Here is a 15,799-nt window from a genome sequence, read left to right on the forward strand (position 1 = left end):
CTTCATAAGCTCTACTCAACACTAATAAAGTACATATAACAGAATGTGTCAAAACAAGATCAATCTCAACATATCTCCTGTTTTTCCACAGAGATCATAATATTCTGTCTGGCACCAAAGTTATTTACTGTAACTCTTCAGCGCATGCCGAGTATTGGGCCCCAAGTCATTGGCAGTGCCGGCCGGTATGGCCGAGCGGTTGTAGGCGCTTCAGTCTGGAACCGCGCAACTGCTATGGTCGCAGGTTCGAATCCTGCCTCGGGCATGGATGTGTGTGATGTCCTTAGGTTAGTTAGGTTTAAGTAGTTCTAAGTTCTAGGGGACTTATGATCTCAGATGTTAAGTCCCATAGTGCTCAGAGCCATTTGAACCATTTCATTGGCAGTACTTCTTCCTTCCCTGTGCTGCAATCTTACTCTCTGACTGTATCTTTTCTCAGAGTTGATTTGTGGAACAAATTACCTGCAGACAACCTAGCTTGTCTACAGTTCACCAATATTGTTTTCTCCCACTTATCAGCTTTTTTCAAAACCTTTTATTACCACACTCATTTCAGTTAACTCATGTTTGTTCCCCGCATCTGGGTTTGACATCCACATTTTCAACATCATTTAGAAATGAGGGCCATTAGGGAACGTCGCCAATAACCAGCATGGTAGGCTGTCCATGTGAGGATGGGCGTTCATCAGCTACCAGCACAGTGGTAGTCCCCTGACAACACAGGGAATGCATTATTTTACTTCCCCACACATACTGAGGAGTAAGTACCAGTTTTTTTATGGGAGGGGGGCACAATGATTCCTGGTAATGACCATCAAGCCAGGTAGCTATTGCTATGACTCAGTGGCACCGATGGGGAGAGTCCTCAATAGGAATAGGCAGCATAATGGTGGATATCTTACATTAGTAAGATATTAGTTATTAGTGCTTGCTGTGAAGCGCCAGCAGTCTCTGCAGACGGGTCTGAATGTGTGAAAGTAGATGTCCATGGCATCACAGGAAAGCAAAATCAAGTAAACTGCAGGAACTGGGTTTCACCTAGACTAACAGAGGGTCCTTTCTCTAACTACTAAGCCTATGTTCTTTGTAGATAATATTGAAACTATATTTGCAGAAATCTCTTTCCTCAGTAACCATTTTTAATCAAAACAGTGACTCCTACCCAGTCTTGAGTATTATTCTCTTCTAGTAACCTGTGTAACATGCATGCCACCATAATACCGTATAGAAGCATGAAGGTGGTACAGGGTTTCATTTGTCACTGGGACTTAACACTATTGATGGATGATGAATTATACAAAAACTTGGAGGAGCATGGGGTCCACTTCATAGGCTGGTGTATGTGAGGGCCGAACAGACAACAGGGTTGATGCCAGAGCCTTTATCCCTGCTTTTGAGGGGGTTCGTTTCCTGACAAAGGAAAAATTGTCATCTACCATTGTGCTGTGAATCTCTATTTCTCATTCCCAATGCAATGTTTTAACTATCAATGCTTTGGCCAAATCTTGCCAGTCTATGAACAACCCAAATTGTGGAGACTCGTTAGCCGCTTCACAGAAACTCCTCTTGTGAGCAACCACCAGCCTGTGTCAGTTGCAGAGATGATCACTCGCCCCCATCCCTCTTCATCCCTACCATGCATTCTTCAAAGTGTGCCAACTTAATTAAGCAACATAAAATCCAGGAGCTTTCTGATCACCTCTCATATTTTGGAGCCAGGAAATATATACATAAAAAAACAAAGATGCTGTAACTTACCAAACGATAAAGCGATGGTATGTTGATAGACACAATAAAAACACACACACAAATTTCAAGCTTTCGCAACGCAAGGTTGCTTCATCAGGAAAGAGGGAAGGAGAGGGAAAGACGAAAGGATGTGGGTTTTAAGGGAGAGGGTAAGGAGTCACTCCAATCCCAGGAGCGGAAAGACTTACCTTAGGGGTCCTTTTTCCCCCTCATCTGTGAGAGATTTTTTGGCCAAAAACAACTGAAGAGACCTATGAAAGGACAAAGATTTTCAATGACTGAGGAAATAAAAACTGCATCATTGGAAGTACTCAAGGCTGTACCAAAAAGTGCTTAGAAGTGCTTCGAGGATTGGAAGAAGCATTGGCACTAGTGTATTGTATCTGAGGTGGATTACTTTGAAGGGGACAACATGAATATTGATGAATAAATAAATATTTTTTCATAAAAATATAAAGTCATCTTACTTTTTGAACACACCTCATATTTACCCCATCACAGGGCACTTGTGTATCTTGAGATAGCCACTATAACATGCCTAATATCCCTCCCCACCTCCCCGTCCCCCCAACCCCTTTCTCTCATACATTGGGACATTAGGATACCATGCACACCACACCCTGTGGAGAAATACTGTGTTGTCTGGTAAGGATCTTCTGGTTCATCAACTTCTTTCCAGCACTGATCTGTGAGGGGGTTGGAACAGCTGAAGCACATCCTCTGACAGGACTTTGATTACCTATGGAATGAGGGACATCCTACCCGAGACACTTCCTACCCCTCCTAAAGTGGTGCTTTGTTGCTTGCTCAATCTCCACAACATCCTATTCCATCCCTGTGACAATCCCAACTCCTTGCCACAAGGATGATAACCCTGTGGAAGACCCTGGTGCAAAACTAGCCTGACCTTCCCATCTAGTACTTCCTATTCCAGTCCTGGAACAGGTTTATCCTACCCCATCAGGGATCGGGCTAACTGTGAAAGCAGCCATGTCATTTACTAGCTACGCTACAATCACTGCACAGCTGTTTGCATTAGCATGACTACCAACCAGATGTCCAACAGGATGAATGGCCACAGCCGAACTGTGACCAAGAGCAAAGTAGACCACCCTGCAGCACAACATGCAGCTGAACATAACACACTTGATTTCAATGGCTGTTTCACTACCTGAGCCATTTGGAGCCTTCCCTCCATCACCAGCTTTACTGAACTGCACAGATGGGAGTTGTCCTTACAACACAGTCTCTACTCCCTACGGTAACTACTCCCACGCCATCCACCCAACAGTTTCCACCCCCTCTGACCTATCATCTCCTCCCCATTCTCATCTCTCACCTTGTTATTTGCCACCATCTGTCAACGTATCCACCCGTCTTTCCTAACGCCTCTCCTTTTTTCCCCATCTCTGCCCAACAACTTCCTGACACTGCATCTGTTGACATTCTAGTCCCTCTACACTCCACCAGATAGCATTCGTGTCTCTCCCCACCTGTACACTACTATCCCTTCCCCTTCCCTGCCCCCTCCAGATTTCTGTTTGCATCCCACATGCATTCTGGTCCAAGATGCTGGAGTTTGTGGTCACGTGTGCATGAGGTGTGCTTGCTTGTGTGTATGAATGTTGGTGTCTCTCTTTTACTGATGAAGGCTGTGGCCGAAAGCTTTATGTTAGTGTCTTTTAATTGTGCCTGTCTGCAATTTAATGTGTCTTCTTTACAGTAAGTAGTAATCTGTCTTTTTCTACATTTTTCATATTCATATCGGAGTTTCCATTGTTTGATTCTGAAAATGATGAAGTGGGGATTTTCCTGAATGACCATTTTACGTGTGTACCGTGAGTATAAAGAATCCGGAAAAACATCAAATCTCAAACATCGCTACGGCCGGAAAAAGATCCTGCAAAAACGGGACCAATGACAATTGAAGAGAATCATTCAACGTGACAGAAGTGCAATCTGCTGCAGATTTCAATGCTGGGCCATCAACAAGTGTCACCGTGTGAACCATTCAATGAAACATAATCGATTTGGGCTTTCAGAGCCAAAGGCCCATTTGTGTACCCTTGATGACTGCATGACACAAAGCTTTATGCCTTGCATGGGCCGATCAACAGTGACATTGGAATGTTGCCTGGTTGGACGAGTCTTGTTTCAAATTGTATCAGGCGGATGGATGTGTATGGGTATGGAGACAACCTCATGGATCCATGGACCCCTGCATGTCAGGAGGGGACTGTTCAAGCTGGTGGATGCTGTGTAATGGTGTTGGGCGTGTGCAGTTGGAGTGATATGGGACCCCTGATGCGTCTAAATACGACTCTGACAGGTCTCGTGTACATAAGCATCCTGTCTGATCACCTACATCCATTCATGTCCATTGTGTATTCCGACAGACTTTGTCAATTCCAGCAGGACAATGCAACACCCCACACATGCAGAATTGCTGCAGAGTGGCTCCAGGAACATTCTTCTGAGTTTAAACACTTCCATAGGCCACCAAACTCCCCCGACATGAACATTATTGAGCATATCTGGGATGTCTTGCAACATGCTGTTCAGAAGAGATCTCCACCCCCTTGTACTCATGGATTTATGGACAGTCCTGCAGGATTCATGGTGTCAGTCCCCCCCCCCCCCCCTCCCAGCACTATTTCAAACATTAGTCAAGTCCATGCCACGTCGTGTTGTAGCACTTCTGTGTGCTCACGGGGACCCTACACGATATTTGGTAGGTGTACCTGTTTCTTTGGCTCTACAGTGTACAATTAATTGTATCAAATGATATATGAAATGGCAAAAAGTTACTGCAGAGCAAATATAAAATATGATTGCATATCCCTTTTCATTAATAAAATGTTGAAAATAAGTAATGAAATTATGCATGGATATGATCTTTGTACTGGAACACACTTTGAGGCTGCAGCAGTATTTTCCCCCAAACTAGAAACAATTCCTGTGTGTCTCTGACATCTTCTGAACTGCAGTGAAGACTTGTTTATAGAAACTCTTGAGAAACTGATAAAAACTGCCCCTTGACAATAACACTCCACAATGTGACAACATTCAGTACCGGTAGCATTAATCATCAGAGTGAATGTTAGGTGTGTAATCGCTTTTCTAGACAAATGGTCAGCCGGTTCACAAATAACAAGAGAAGGTAGAAATTTTATCAAGCAAAGATTAGAACACCACAGGTACTTACTTAAAAAAAGAAACATGGAATGATGTACACAACTGTGAGCCATGTAAATTTGATGTTATTTATATTTTTGAAAATAATAGAATTTTTTTATTAAGAAGCTGCTAGAGTTTTTAGAGAAATGCAACATATTATCCACAGCCAAATATAGTTTACAGAAAGATCAATCAACAGAAAATGCACTATTTCAGTTTCTGAGTGAAGCTCTACAAAAACTTGATAGCGGAGAAAAAGTACTGGCATATGCCTTGATCTGTCTAAGGCCTCTGACATCATAGACCATATCCTGTTGCTGCAGAAACTTATAGTATTGGTATCAGAAGTACACCTAACAACAGGCTTAGTTCATATCGTACTGGTCACAAGCAATAAGATAATAAATTAACCAGACACTATTCAGATTGAAATGTTATAGACAACGCTGCCTGTGACATTAACTAGAGCCGTTAACTGGTTCAGCCAAAACAAAATAATAATACATAAAATTAAAACAGTGGTGTTAAATTTTCATAATGTCAAGAGAAACAGTGAAGAGGATGTAAAAATTTACATACTGTACATAGATATTGCAAGTGTAGCTAATACAAAATTCCTGGGGATCTGGCTCCAAGATAACCAGGACCTTAGATGGACACTCTCACTGATACATAATTAAAGAGACTAAGTACCATGTGCTATTTAATGAGAGTGCTTGAAAACTGTTGTCATAAGGACTGTCTAATGACTGTTTACTATGGTAATACACATTCTGTTCTGAAGTATGGGGTCACATTCTGGTGTAACTCACCATCCTGCCTAAAATATTTCACGGTGCTAAAAAGAATGATGACAAACATAGCTGAAATAAAAAGAAAAAAACCCTGCAGAGCACTATTTAAAAGGATGGAGATTCTTGATCTTTCAAGTAGCAATCTTTATTTAAAAAATATGCAATAACAAATCCTAGTGTACTCCTCAAAAATGGAAATCTTCACCTGCCTAACACAAGACAATGCTCCAAATAAAAACCAGTTCATACCAAAAAGGAACATTACTCTTTGGTGATATTATTTACAATGACTTGCCAATAGAAATTAAACTAATGAATGATCTAAAAAAAATTAGAGCAGTGTCAAGTGAATATCTGTTAACGTACTGCTTCTACAGTCTGGAAGACCACCTCCAAAATCTTTGAGAGCCTAAGAAAGTTAATGTTAGTTGTATAAACCAAATTCCCAAAAATGTTATGTAATTATGACTATTTACTTGCAGCATGTAAAGAGTGTAATAATTAATGTTAGTTTATTCATATTTTCAGTTGTAATTTTCTAGTTAAAGTAGTTTAATTATAACTGAGAGATGAAAAATTTGTATTCATTAATACAAAGAAAACATCATGTAAACATGAAGACATATTTGCACTGACCTGTTCAATATCTGATGTACTGTACATGTAAGATTTACAGGAGGAAATAAAAAAATACAGTACAGTATGATACATTCCCTAGGATAGCCATATGACTGTTCAATTTCTGATGTACTGTACATGTAAAATTTACAGGAGGAAATAAAAAATACAGTACAGTATGATACATTCCCTAGGATAGCCATATGACTCGGGTGGTGAGTGTGTCACTGATATGATACGCAAGTTGGGGTGGCAGTCACTGAAACAAAGGCGGTTTTCTTTGGGGTGAGATCTATTTACGAAATTTCAGTCACAAACTTTCTCTTCCGAATGCGAAAATATTTTGTTGACACCCACCTACGTAGAGAGAAATGATCACCATAATAAAATAAGAGAAATCAGAGCTTCAACGGAAAGCTTTAGGTGTTCCTTTTTCCCAAGCGCCATTCAAGAGTGGAATGGTAGATAAATAGCATGAAAATGGTTCGATGAACCCTCTGCCAGGCATTTAAGTGTGAACTGCAGAGTAACCATGTGGATGTAGATGTAGGTATAGAGAAAGGCAATTGAGCAGACATACGACTAAGGTCAGAGAGTAGATCGTGAATAGCTGATATGACAGCCACTACAATATTTGAATTCTCATTCTCACTACTGTTTCATCCTTGTTTGACAGAATAATTTTCTTACTTCAGAGAGGACATGATGAAATGTTACGTCGTAATATGACATGTGTTCCACTGCACATAAATAACACTTCCACAATAGGTCCCACTACAACTCCTGACTCTTCATCCATTTACCTCTCCATATTATTGTTATTCTCCTTCTTTGACTCTGTCTTTCTTTTCTTACTCTGTTTTCCTTCCTTACTAAAGGAATGTGATTACAGAAATGTAGTGTGAGTAAGAAACAATAAAAGGTATTTGGTCAATGGCAGATTTAGTTGTTAATGCTGGTGATGTCTGTTGTTAACATCATTAGATAAATGAAGCTCCAACATTTAACTCGAACAAAAATATGCATGAAAAAAATTTGGCAAAACTTTAATGTCATCAGCTGTGTTCATCTTGTGCTCATTTCAGATACCTGTCCTTGTTTATGAAATAATCTGCATATCTGTTTGGAAAGAGAAGATTATACCACGGTTATTGTCTATTGAACCAAACCCAGGAAATACTTTTATGGCATACACTATTGTAAGTAACAGAGATTACTACATTACTATGGAATATAAATCTTGAGGCGAACAGTATACTGAAAATTTGTGAATTTGTGCATTAAATCCTCATAATGATCTTTCACCTGAAGTTGTTGTTTCATCTGAACATAAATTAGTTTACATGTTTAGGTCGAATTTCCAAATAGACTATTCCATGATCTTATAGTAGGATCCATTCCGGCATCTGAAGTAATTTAGGGAAACTGCAGAAAACCTAAAGCAAGATGGCCAAATGAGGGCTAGAACATCTATCCTCCCAAATACAAAGCCAGTCTGTTTAATAAAACACCACAACATTATTTGATATATCCCAGTATACAATACTGTTTCGCGAAGCAGTTATTTAATAATGTGCAAAGTTAGAACTATACAGAGTTAATTCATTTGTCAATACGATCACCCCACACATTATCACCTAACATCTGCTCAAAATGTTTGGTTTCCATTTTGTATATTACAACTTCTCACTTGCTTACATGAAAAATTGAGTTGTCACTCCTCCGTAATGAGTCACAGCTGCCAAGTGCAGCTCGTGAGTGTACCATATCTTCAAAGTTCTTCAGAAGTGTTGTCAAACGAATGTTGAGCGAGCATAAAAGATTTTTAAACATATTTCGGGTTTAGGCCTGTGTTAAGAGTGTGTGTGTGTGTGTGTGTGTGTGTGTGTGTGTGTGTGTGTGCGCGCAAATGTTATTAGAAAAGTGCCGTTATTTGTGCCAGAATGGTGCAATCACTGACAGAAAATTAAAGAACCCATTTAAGAGTTAAAATAAGATAATATAATATCTAAGGAGTATTTAGTAGTGTATTGACATACTGTGGTGGTATTATTTGTGCCTCATTGTGGTGACTGATCACACTGCAAAAACTGAAGTGGTTGGTGTGGACATTATATAACAATAATGGAAATTCCTGGATGGAACAATACATAAAATAAGGGAAAGGCAGCCACTCACCTGCAGAAGAATAATGTGTGGAGCATAAAAACACATAACAGAAAATAGTATTCACACTATCTTTCGAGCTCTTGCTCTTTTTCTAATACAAGTACACACATTCACATATACAACCACACAGGGAGCCAAAGGTACACTCCTATTGCCACGGAAAGACTGATTATTGATTATCTATGTATTATTGAAAGCAGTTGCCTGGTCTGATTGGGAGGAGGGGTTAGGAAAGGACACATGAAGCAAGGTGGGGATAGCAAGATAGAGTGAGTCAGTTCTTTTGACTTGTTCTGTCGCCGGCCGAAGTGGCCGTGCGGTTAAAGGCGCTGCAGTCTGGAACCGCAAGACCGCTACGGTCGCAGGTTCGAATCCTGCCTCGGGCATGGATGTTTGTGATGTCCTTAGGTTAGTTAGGTTTAACTAGTTCTAAGTTCTAGGGGACTAATGACCTCAGCAGTTGAGTCCCATAGTGCTCAGAGCCATTTTTGAACTTGTTCTGTCCTGTTAAGCAGCCACAGATTCATCTTTCAAAAGACCTACCTCACTGTAAGAAAGTCAGTCTTGTCACCCACATATGCTTCATCTGCACAGTCAAAAGCAGGATTTGTCAAAATATACAGATAATATTACCAGAGCTTGTATTGACAAATAACATCCTACACAACACATCCATCAACAGATCTCCTGTGCCCTCTCCACCACTACATGTCTCACAGAACAGACACGACTTGTGATGACACGGCTGATACATGTATTTAAGCATGAAATGTAGGAAATACATAGATAATCAATAATCAGTCTTGCCGGGGGGTCTCATCCGAGATTTGGAGGAGGCCCTGCCGGCGGTGATAGAGAGCACTGGGTGCACCCGACTGCAAATTGTTGCTCATGTCGGCACCAATGACTCCCGCCGTCTGGGTTCAGAGGTCATCCTAAGTTCATACAGGTGGTTGGCGGAGTTGGTGAAGGCAGAAAGCCTCACTCACGGGGTGGAATCTGAGCTAACTATTTGTAGTATCGTTCCCAGAACCGATCACGGTCCTCTAGTTTGTAGCCGAGTGGAAGGCTTAAACCAGAGGCTCAAACGATTCTGTGGAGATCTGGGGTGCAAATTTCTTGACCTCCGCTATCGGGTGGAGAAATGTAGGGTCCCCCTGAATGGGTCAGGCATGCACTACACGTAGAAAGCGACTACAAGGGTAGCGGAGTACGTGTGGAGTGCACATGTAGGCATTTTTAAGTTAGAGAATTCCCTCCCTAGGCCCGACAAGACAACTCCTGAGACGCGGCAAGGTAGTAGTAGGCAAAAACCTTGAGCAGTTAAACAGAGAACTGACTCATTGCGATAACATATTAGACCTTCTGGTGACAAACAGACCTGAACTATTTGAAACAGTTAATGTAGAACAGGGAATCAGCGATCATAAAGCAGTTACTGCATCGATGATTTCAGCTGTAAATAGAAATATTAAAAAGGTAGGAAGATTTTTCTGTTTAGCAAAAGTGACAAAAATCAGATTTCAGAGTACTTGACGGCTCAACACAAAAGTTTTGTCTCAAGTACAGATAGTGTTGTGGATCAGTGGACAAAGTTCAAAACCATCGTACAATATGCATTAGATGAGTATGTGCCATGCAAGATTGTAAGAGATGGAAAAGAGCCACCGTGGTACAACAACCGAGTTAGAAAACTGCTGCAGAAGCAAAGGGAACTTCACAGGAAACATAAACATAACCAAAGCCTTGCAGACAAACAAAGATTACACGAAGCGAAATGTAGTGTGAGGAGTGCTATGCGAGAGACATTCAATGAATTCGGAAGTAAATTTCTATGTACTGACTTGGCAGAAATTCCTAAGAAATTTTGGTCTTACGTCAAAGCAGTAGGTGGATCAAAACAAAATGTCCAGACACTCTGTGACCAAAATGGTACTGAAACAGAGGATGACAGACTAAAGGCTGAAATACTAAATGTCTTTTTCCAAAGCTGTTTCACAGAGGAAGACTGCACTGTAGATCCTTCTCTAGATTGTCACACAGATGAAAAAATGGTAGATATCGAAATAGATGACAGAGGGATAGACAAACAATTAAAATCGCTCAAAAGAGAAAAGGCCGCTGGACCTGATGGGATACAAGTTCGATTTTACACAGAGTACGAAAGGAACTTGCCCCCTTCTTGCAGCGGTGTACCGTAGGTCTCTAGAAGAGCGTAGCGTTCCAAAGGATTGGAAAAGGGCACAGGTCATCCCCGTTTTCAAGAAGGGACTCCGAACAGATGTGCAGAATTATATACCTATATCTCTAACGTCGATCAGTTGTAGAATTTTGGAACACGTATTATGTTCGAGTATAATGACTTTCCTGAGACTAGTAATCTACTCTGTAGGAATCAGCATGGGTTTAGAAAAAGATGATTGTGTGAAACCCAGCTCGCGCTATTCGTCCACGAGACTCAGAGGGCCATAGACATGGGTTCCCAGGTAGGTGCCGTGTTTCTCGACTTCCGCAAGGCATTTGATACAGTTCCCCACAGTCGTTTAATGAACAAAGTAAGAGCATATGGACTAACAGACAAATTGTGTGATAGGATTGAAGAGTTGCTAGATAACAGAACGCAGCATGTCATTCTCAATGGAGAGAAGTCTTCCAAAGTAAGAGTGATTTCAGGTGTGCCGCAGGGGAGTGTCATAGGACCGTTGCTATTCACAATATACATAAATTACCTTGTGGATAACATCGGAAGTTCACTGAAGCTTTTTGCGGATGATGCTGTAGTATATTGAGAGGTTGTAACAATGGAAAATTGTACTGAAATGCAGGAGGATCTGCAGCGAATTGCCTCATGGTGTAGGGAATGGCAATTGAATCTCAATGTAGACAAGTGTAATGTGTTGCGAATACATAGAAAGGAAGATCCTCTATCATTTAGCTACAGCATAGCATATCAGCAACTGGAAGCAGTTAATTCCATAAATTATCTGGGAGTAGACATTAGGAGTGATTTAAAATGGAATGATCATACACAGTTGATCGTCGGTAAAGCAGATGCCAGAATGAGATTCATTGGAAGAATCCGAAAACAAAGTAGGTTACAGTACATTTGTTCGCCCACTGCTTGAGTGTTGCTTACCAGTGTGGGATCCGTACCAGATAGGGTTGACAGAAGAGATAGAGAAGATCCAACGGTGAGCAGCGAGCTTCGTTACAGGATCATTTAGTAATCGCGAAAGCGTTACGGAGATGATAGATAAACTCCAGTGGAAGACTGCAGGAGAGACACTCAGTAGCTCAGTACGGGCTTTTGTTGAAGTTTCGAGAACATTCCTTGACCGAGGAGTCAAGCAGTATATTGCTCCCTCCTATGTATATCTTGCAAAGAGACCATGAGGATAAAATCAGAGAGATTAGAGCCCACACAGAGGCATACCGACAATTTTTCTTTCCATGAACAATATGAGACTGGAATAGAAGGGAGAACCGATAGAGGTACTCAAAGTACCCTCCACCACACACCATCAGGTGGCTTGCGGAGTATGGATGTAGATGTAGATGTAGAAGTGGATGCAAAGGGAAAAGTCCGGCACAAATTTTGAACTTTCACCATTGCATTACCACAATGTCGTATGGAGCTAGCCGTCACGATTTCCCACCAATCCTTCCCCTTTCCTTTCCTACCCATCCTTTCCCCTTCCTACATTTCATGTTTACATATTAGACAGATTCCTAGTTGGTGTTATGAATGGCAGCTTGTTCTAAATGTAGAAAAATGTAAGTTAATGCGGATGAGCAAGAAAAATAATCCCGTAATGTTCAGATAGAGCATTAACGATGTCTTGCTTGACACACTACACTGACTAAATATCTAGGCATAACACTCTAAAGCGATATGAAATGGAGTGAGCACATCAGGTTGGTAGTCAGGAAGGCAGATAATTCATCTTATTGGGAGAATTCTGGGAAAGTGTAGCACATCTATAAAGAAGACACAATATGGAATTCTAGTGTGACCCATTCTTGAGTACTGCTCAAGTGTTTTGGATCCCCACCAGGTCGGATTACAGGAAAACATTGAAGCAATTCAGAAGCTTGTTGCTAGATTTGTTACTGGAAGGTAAAATGCAAGTGTTACAGAAATTATTCATGAACTCAGTTTTAATCTTATCCTCATGATCCCTATGTGACTGATACATAGGCAGTTGAAGTATATTCCTAGAGTAATCATTTAAAGCCGGTTCTTGAAACTTTGTTAATAGACTTTCTTGGGATAGTTCACATCTGCCTTAAAGAGTTTGCCAGTTGAGTTCCTTCAGTATCTCTGTGACTCTCTCCCACGGATTAAACAATCCTGTGCCCATTCATGCTGCCCTTCTCTGTACATGTTCAGTGTCCTCTGTTAGTCCTATCTGGTATGGGTCCCACACACTTGACCATATTCTAGAACCAGTTGCACAAGTGCTTTTTAAGCAATCTTTTGTAGACTGATTACACTTCTCCAGTATTTTACCAATAAACTGAAGTCTACCAAGTGCTTTACCCATGATTGAACCTATGTGATCATTCCATTTCATATCCCTACAAAGTGTTACAACCATGTATTTGTATGAGTTGACTGATTCCAACAGACACACATTGGTATTATAGTCATAGGCTACTACTTTTTCTCGTTTTGTGAAGTGCAACATTTTACAATTCTGAACATTTAGAGTAAGTTGTAAATCTCAGCACAGTAAAATAAATTTATTCATCTTTGCTTGTTGTGTTTCCTGTTCTGTCCTGTATTATACACTTTCCTACATTTTGCACTTTTTTGGGTCAGTCTGCTGAAAAGTGTAAAAAGGAGGTTTACTGTATGTGAAATAAACTACACTACATATACAAAAATGTCTGATTTTACAAATTACCAACCCATGAAACATTAATGTATTCACTCAGGTTGAGTATTAAGCAAACCATTTTGTTCAGTTTAAATGTTATGTGATTGTGTGAAACAGAAATAAGAAAATTATAGAAGTTAAAAATGTCATGTAATCCCAAAATGCATGTGGTGCTAATTACATTTCACAATTTCAGCAGAATACACACACCTAGTGATTATTTCTTTTGAATGTTCAACTAATTAGTTCATGTTCAGGACTTAGTGGCCAGAGGCAGGGGTCATGTGTGTGTGAGTTGTGCTTGCATTAATAAGTAAGTGTTTTCTACTTTAGAAGAAGGCCTTTTGGCTGAAAACTCAACTGTATAGCAGTCTTTATCTTGTGCCTGTCTGCAACTCATCTCCTCTATGTGGTGAGTAGCAGTCTGCTCTTTTCATAATATTGTCGTTATTGTGCAAAGTAGTGATCCTATAATATTTCCTTGGGATATGCCTAAAGTTAATTTTACATCTGAAGATTTCTCTCCGCATTGTTCTGTTTGCTAGAAACTTTTCAATCCAATTATACAGCTTCTCTGATATTCCATATACTCATTTTTATCATTCTTCATTTGTCTGCCATTTAGAAGAACTTTTGGATAAACTACCAACAAAGAAAAAAATTGTTATAATTATAGGAGATGTGAACATAGGCTCTTTAAGGTATAATGTAAATTATCAGAGGTTTTCTGGTTTGTTACATTGCTACAACCATATCTGCATAAATTCTTTACCATACAGAATAACAACTGCCTCACAGTCTTGTATCGAACATGTTGTTACAGATTTAAGTACAGAAGAATCAGTGGTAAGAACTATTGAAAATTATCTCTCGGATCATAGAGATAGTGTCACATAATGACTTACACAATTATAAAAGAAAAATTGACCATAATAAACTTAAGTAAGGCCTTGCACACAGAGACTGGCAGAAGATATACAAATCAGATGATATTAACAAAACGTGGGGCCATTACTATGAAATATGTAATCGTAGTTTTAATCAAGTCCAATAGTAAAAAAAGATAAGAAAATTAGAGTACACAAGGAATCTTAAAATTCCTCCAGAAATTGACAAATTAAAGGAAAATATGAAAGACCTGTATGCCTTATTTAGAGATATAAAAAAAAGTATAGGGAATCCCTGAAGACTCTAAAAGCACTCTATCATTCTGAACAAATAAGCGAATGCAGTAATAGAGCACTAGACAAAAAACGGTGGTTAGTAAGTGCAGCCATAGACAGTATGTGAGGCCTTCATAAAACATTTTAGTAAGGCATACAAAGAAGAAATTGTACCAACACTAAAATAAATTCAGTAAAATGAGTAATTCATTTTAAGGAGTGTAACATAACACGAGGTAATGAAAATAATCTCAAAACTCTAAATAAAAACATCTAGTGGGAGGGATGACATATAACCTACATTACTTAAGGAATTCAAATATTAATTAATGAAACCAATAACACATTTAATAAACAGTCCAATGGGACCTTTCCTGAACTTACTGAGATACCAGTGTATCAAAAGGGAGTAGACAGTGTACTAAACTGTGTTACAGGAATGAAAATAAAATCCTAACAGTAAAATCAGTGCACAAAGCTCTCTTACTATGGAGTCCCCCACAGAAGTATTATCTGGCCATTTTTGTCACTTGCGTATATTAATGGCATAACACAGCTGCAAAACTTAAAGCTATGCTAATGATACACTGAAGAGCCAAGGAACACCTGCCTACACAAGCATTGGCACCTCACGCACATTTAACAGCTACACTGGCAGCTTTGGCCAGGGCTCTGGTCAAAGCTGCCAATATAGCTGTTAAATGTGTGCATGTTTTCTTTGCTGAAGAAGGCTTTGACTGAAAGCTATAATGTGTAATAGTCTTTTTGTTATGCCTGTCTGTAACTCATCAGATCATCTTTACGGTCAGTAGCAATCTATCATTTTCCTAATATTGTTGATATTTCAGTCTGGAGTTTGCGCTGAATAAGGAGTAGACTTTTATACTGAAGCTCTTGTTGAATTGTAGCCAGTCTCATATTGAATCACAGCCTAAAGCTGAAAAATCCGATAAACATAAGTTTTTAGGCATTGTGTTTGATGAACAACTTACATGAAAACTGCATATCAGCTAAATCTGTAAAGTGGTTAGCTGCAATATTTACTTACTAAAATACCTCTCAAATATAATAAATCCTCTTGCCCTTAAACAAGTGTCCTATGGATTAATTCACTCATTTGCAATGTTAGATAAAAAATTAGGGTGGGGCACCCACAGTGTACATGGACAGGACATTCAGGCTTCAAAAGAGAGTAGTTAGATAATGGATTATGTAAATAAATGCGCCCTGTACCGACTACTTTGAAAAT

At 39.7% G+C, this 15,799-nt stretch overlaps 1 protein-coding gene across 1 annotated transcript in view; it reads left to right on the forward strand.

Moving 5' to 3' along the window:
* The window catches only part of LOC124619819 (zinc finger MYND domain-containing protein 10), a 96,320-nt gene that overhangs the window by 14,979 nt on the left and 65,542 nt on the right, over window positions 1-15,799 (forward strand). The window contains exon 3 of the mRNA XM_047146420.1: window positions 7,424-7,537. Coding sequence (XP_047002376.1) covers window positions 7,424-7,537 — 114 coding nt within the window. The remainder of the gene's footprint in view (window positions 1-7,423; window positions 7,538-15,799) is intronic.

Source organism: Schistocerca americana, chromosome 6 (genome assembly GCF_021461395.2).
Source record: "Schistocerca americana isolate TAMUIC-IGC-003095 chromosome 6, iqSchAmer2.1, whole genome shotgun sequence".
Taxonomy (NCBI): domain Eukaryota; kingdom Metazoa; phylum Arthropoda; class Insecta; order Orthoptera; family Acrididae; genus Schistocerca; species Schistocerca americana.